At 47.6% G+C, this 6,000-nt stretch overlaps 1 protein-coding gene across 9 annotated transcripts in view; it reads right to left on the bottom strand.

The window, feature by feature from the left end:
• Window positions 1–241: 241 nt before the first annotated feature.
• The window catches only part of LOC144737861 (guanylate-binding protein 1-like), a 237,702-nt gene continuing 231,943 nt past the window's right edge, over window positions 242–6,000 (bottom strand). For all 9 annotated transcript variants that reach the window (XM_078620735.1, XM_078620731.1, XM_078620733.1 and 6 more), the window contains one exon: window positions 242–759. In XM_078620735.1, coding sequence (XP_078476861.1) covers window positions 622–759 — 138 coding nt within the window. In that variant the 3' untranslated portion in view covers window positions 242–621. The remainder of the gene's footprint in view (window positions 760–6,000) is intronic.

Below are 6,000 nucleotides of genomic sequence, written 5' to 3'. Positions count from 1 at the left end.
TATAACCTCACAAAAATAAACATAAAACAATCACCTAAACATGTATATTGTGTCCAGCCACTTTGAACTCCCCACCAACCAAGTATGTACACACCGCTCGCGAAGCGGGCGGCGACTGCTAGTCCACTACCTATCGTACTTTCTCCTGGCCAGGGTTATGGTGTCTCGATTCCCATGGAAAGAGAGTTTCACAACATTTGTGTGACCTACCACCCCTCGCTTTCTCGCAGTGCTGTATTAGAGGCGTGCAAAGCCACCCCACCCAGAAAGCATGTGACACCCGGAGATCACACATCATGATGTCTTTTCAAGGAAGAAGGAAAGTCTGTTCTTTCGTTTTGTGCTGTTTCAGGTTTTAAATATCCTTGTATTATTGCATGTGTAGTGACATCGTTGGATGTGCATTGAAGCAATGCACATACTGTCAGAGCATGTCTTTGAAACATTTTGTTTTGTTTGCATTTTCACCACATGGATATGTGGTTAATGCAGACATAATTCCTTGCAAAGGTTTCAGCTTGGTGTTTTAACATTATAACACCTGTTTCATTGCCAGAAAGGGGGATAAACCATCTTATCATAATTTTATACTGACAAAGGAGGTCTCGTGATTAAAATTGATCATATTCGATCAACTTTGCAAGAGTTATCGTGACCTTCATAACAGACATACAGACAGACAAATAGTGGTTTTACCTCAGCCTGGTGTTTCTCATCCACAGTTTCATCCAGCTTCACGTTTGATGCTAATTGGGTTTTCTGCACATGAACACCAATTCAGTGATGACTGTATTAATATCAATTTCGTGGAACAATTTAATTCAGGATAGTCTAGCTCTGAAAAATAAATTGAATTAAATTTCCATGCAACAACAAAGCCTACATAAAGTGCATGCAACGACGCACCTCCTGATGTATGTATTTTTTTAATTGAAGGAACTGGAGCATTGCTCAGTGTGAGATTTCCGAATGGACAATCCTTCAACTTTGTACGTAATGATGAGGATGATGATAGCACAATGAGAACATAGGAGGGATAAATATTGTATTACATGAATAACAAAAAACATCAAATGAAACATGCCCCGTGTAAAGCAATGTGATACATTGGACCAAAAAAGTCAGATCAACTAAGAAATATGTGGGCTTGCCTAATGTCCTCATACCCTGATGAAAAAGTACACTTTAAGGGCAAAGATGGGTGGGACATAGTAGCATTCGCGTGGACTACCTGTCGCATGTTTTTTTTGTTAGCTTAATACAATACCATCATCTGGGCCAACTGTCGTGTCGTTAATGCGTATCTAGACATGAGCAGGCGAGCTAAATGTAAAAACAATGTAGGTCTTTGAGGACACTAACTAAATAACAAATCACTCTTCAGAACTAAATTTGACATCCTAGTCAGAAAGCTTTGCCATCATCGTCTTACAGGAGACGCACGTTGAGAGCAGCATGTGCGTGACAAGTTACAAAATAAATGTGTATATCGTAGTTGCTGCCGTATACCACCTTTAACATGACCTTGCCACCTTCATCAGACAAGGCCTAAATGCCTGTTGCTTTCAAATTCACCACCACAAGTAACAGCACATCGACGATAACTGTCAGACTTGGTAACGTGACAGTCGTCAATGTATATAAGCCCCAGAATAAACCATGGCCATCACCACCTCTGCCAACAGTCTCTCACCTGACTATATATGTGGGTGGCTCCAATAGCCACCACACACAGTACTAGAGAAACACTGAAGGAATTGTTATTGACACAAGACACCTTCCTTATTTAGACCCCTAAACAGCTTGGCACATTTCATCAAGCTCAATGGAAAAAGGACTACAACCGATACTTTGTATTCTTCTCAAAGGCCAATAATGGAAATCCCCTAATTGCTTCACGGACATCTATAGGCAAATTTCTAAAGAGTTAACACAGACCAGAACTCATGTACACCTGATAACGGGCATAACCTCCGAACCAAAGCTATGTTGGAACCTTTAGAAGGCCAACTGTTCTGTTTACAAAAATAAACCGCCTAATTGAAATACCAAAGCCTATGTCCCTCTAAAAATGCATAAATATTCTGACATCCACCGCAAACAAACATCTTAAGGGGTTATTTGAAAATCTGTTGGCAGGCAAAAACAACAACACTAAATAAAGTTAATCAGAACTGGGGACCAAAATGAGGATAGTGCACTGATGGAACCACTGAACTCTACACGAAGAAAATTTTGGGAAGACGTCACTGCACTCCAGTTGTAAAGCCTAGCAGCTCCTCTGGAACCTAGGTGCCTCAAAACCAACAGAGCGCAGTCCACAAAAAACATGCCAAATGCTTTGGCTTTTCACACGATGTACTGCTCTAAAGACACCAATGCACAAACCCACCGAACCATAGATCCAGAATCAACTCATCATCACCTTGAGTCAACTCTCTTAAACAACAGATCTAAATAGGAAAATTGGAAGAAACCTGAGGGTTACAGCATCCAACAAGGCACCAATATATGATGGTGTGCTTCCCTAGTTTTGTGAATCACTTGGGACTAGATAGAGAACAATGGCTTGCAAAACCCTTCAGCATCATAGCCAAAATTCCAAAAGCAGATAAACAAGCAACAGTTATGAAGCCATCACCATTCTGAATCGTCCTCCAGCTCTGGTCCTTCACTTCCAAGTTGACTTTCCACTAATGTCGACCTACATTTGCCTGCTGAATAAGCCGGACTTAGAAACGGCCTTAATTGCTGTTAACAGATTGTTGCCCTCACGACCCTCGTAGAAGCTGGATTGCAGTGTCAATAGAATAGTGTAGAAGATCTTCGTGACATCCTCACACACGAACACAACACAACCACAGGTTAAGAGTCAGAGGTCATAGGAGCACTTCAGTGCATGTCACGCAATCCGATCATTGAGTAGGGGACACTGATCGGATTGGTGTGTAGGAGGATTGTAAAAGGACGGGAAAATCCGAGGTGATTGGCGGGAAAGGGGGAGACAGGCTATGAAAGGGGATGGAGTTTGTTCTTGATGATGAATGGAAGTGTGGTGTGAGTTGGCGTTGGAAATAAATACTTTTATTAACTAGCTCAAATCTACTCTTCATCTGGTGGCAGCGGTGGGATGTATTGACGTATGCAATGCAAACTCCCACGAGGGCAGACTCAAGCCGAAGTCACTCTAGGTGCCCAGGACGAGTGCTGCCCCAAGACAGACCTGCTGAGTCAGGACTCATCTCGCAGCTCCTCGACAGGAACTGGAACAGCTGCTCCACCGAGATGGGCACCATCATCCACCAACCCGGTGGGGCAGTTTCATCACCACTGCAGCAGATCATCCTCCAGGGATAGGAGGATGGATCAGCTACTGGACGCAGCGACATTGTTGCTTCCTCGGCTGGGGCCTGAGGGGGGACGACCAGGGGAATTTACAGCGACCGCACCACCCCGGCAAGGGGGCGGGAGCCCTGAGCCAACCCAGCAGCCAGCAGCGTGTGAATCTCCATTGACGGCGCCGACGATTCATCCAGCGTGGGAGCAGGGAGCAAGCGTTGTCCTGCCTTCTACGACCCTGCCAACAGCGGAGCAGCCAAGTGAGCAGGGGGCAGCAGATGGAGACTGGGCCAGAAACCAAGCCACGTACCCCAGAGAATGACCCGAAGAAAGGGGATGGGGGTGGAGCCGCCAGTTGGGCCTAGTGGATACATTCTCGTCGAGGGCAGAAGAATAGCGTGCCTTTGTGCGCCGATTTGAGGCCACGTGCTGGGTATGGAAATGGACTGAGGAAGCCCTGGCGACACTACCCACCACCCTGGATGACCCAGCACTGGTGTTTATCTGCCAGATCTCAATCATAAAAAGGGGATCCCTGCAGGTTGTCTTCAAGGAGATGGCAGAGGTATTTGATCCTAAATCTATGGCTCGTCAGAAGTTCAACAAATGGCAGTGGGACGCGTCTGAGTCACTCCCGGATTTTAGAACTGAATTATTGATGCTGGTGGAAGCTGCATTCCCGCAGCTCGATGAGGCGGCCCTGGACTCGATAATGGCAGACCGTCTACTTGCCATGCACAGAAGGCAGGTGTGATTCTGCTGGTCGTACAGGACTACCGGCCTATGAAGAAATGGCGGGACCAGCATGAGTTGTGGCATGGGTCACACCGACAAATGAATGACAGGGTGGGATCCTGAGCTGCCGAGACGTGTGAACCGACTGTGGACAACGAGCAGCTGGCAGAAGCTCACGAGGGAGAAGTGGTGGCGGCCCTGCACCGACCTTCGGGTCTTCTCAGCGGCCGCTCCTCCTCAGGTGAGTGCGAAAACCTCGGCTGGAATCATCCACCTCATGCTCGCCCCTTCACACATTTCATGGGATGGAGGGCGCGTCGCTCGTTCGGTCCGGCCCCATGGCCGGACACAGTCACAAAGTGGCATCGGTTACAGGAACGGACGTTGTTCGCGCATTTCAGCCTTATGGTTTCATGGTCTGAGGTATGGGGTGTGAATAACACGTGTTTGTGTGAGCTGTCAGCCGGAGTAGAAGGTGTGTCCTGGGTAGACGAGATCCTAGAGCAGAACAATGATCTGTCAGAGAAAAAGGCAGGAGAGCTTACGGCATTGTTGTACGATTTTGCTGATGGGTTCAGCAAAATTCCCTACGACATGGGCCGCACTACATAAATGAAACACCACATCAATATGGGAGATGCGCTGCCCATTAGACAGAACGCCTATAGTGCAGGATATGTTGCAGGCAGACATTATAGCACCTTTACGAGTCCATGGGGGCCCCGGTCGTGTTGGTTAAGAAGTCCAATTGCACCCTGAGGTTGTGCGGCAACTTCAGACGCCTTAACAAGGTCACCTTGGCTGATGCTTACCCACTCCTGCACATTGATTTGTTAGACGCGCTGGCGGGAACCAAGTTTTTCTCAACGCTGGACCTGATGGTGGGATTCTGGCAGCTTCTGCTGGATGCGGAAACCAAACCAAAAACGGCGTTCAGAAGGCCGCAGGGTCTTTTCCATTTTTACTGTCTTCCAATGGGATTGCAGACTGCGCCGGCCACGTTCCAGCGGTTAATGGAGTTGGTGCTAGTGGGTTTACAGTGGGAGGCCTGTCTTAACTATTTCGACGACGTTATTGTTTTCAGTCGCTCATTTGAGGAACACTTGGCCTGGTTGTGACAGATCTTTACTCAAATTCGGGACGCAAACCTTAAACTGTAACCTGGTTCACTCCTCCATCAAGTACTTGGGTCACATTGTCAGTGTGTCGGGAGTCACGATGGATCCCGAGAAGACAGCGTGCATATGGAACTGGGCGGTCGCCATTTCCGTGACCGAGGTCCACAGATTTGTGGGGTTCGTCTCATACAACTGCCACTTTGTTGAAAATTTCACGACCATTGCTAAGCCCTTGCATGCACTTACAGCGAAAGGACAAATGTTCCATTGGGATCAGGCAGAAACTGATGTATTCTTGTCACTGTGCCAGCAACTCACAGTGGCGCCGCCCTAGCTTACCCTGATTTTTTGCTCCCATTTGTGTTAGACATGGATGCTAGCAACGTAGGCATTTGGGCTGTCCTCTCCCAGGACCAGGGGGTAGGGAGGTCGTAATTGTCTAAGGGAGCCACATGTTGTCGCTGACTGAACAGCGGAACTGTATTACTCACTGTGAACTGCTTGCGGTCGTCCATTTTGTCCAGCAATTCCACCCATATCTGTAGAGCTGCCAGTTTACTGTTTATACAGATCATTCGGCACTCCAGTATTCGCTGCACATTCACCAGTCAGTGGGTCAGATGGCTCGGTGGCTCGAGCGACTGCACGAATACTCATACCAGATGGTTCACCGTAATGGGCTGAAACACACGAACACCAACGCATTGTCCTGGTTGCCCGCCCCTGTTCTCTGCACCTGTGGGGATGGGTCCCCACGATGTAAACCTATAGTCATGTCGGCACCCGATGTCATTGCGCCGATTTCCGG

This window comes from Lampetra planeri, chromosome 74 (genome assembly GCF_965212315.1).
Source record: "Lampetra planeri chromosome 74, kcLamPlan1.2.h2, whole genome shotgun sequence".
NCBI lineage: Eukaryota > Metazoa > Chordata > Hyperoartia > Petromyzontiformes > Petromyzontidae > Lampetra > Lampetra planeri.
This window is presented reverse-complemented; position numbering and strand designations above follow the sequence as displayed.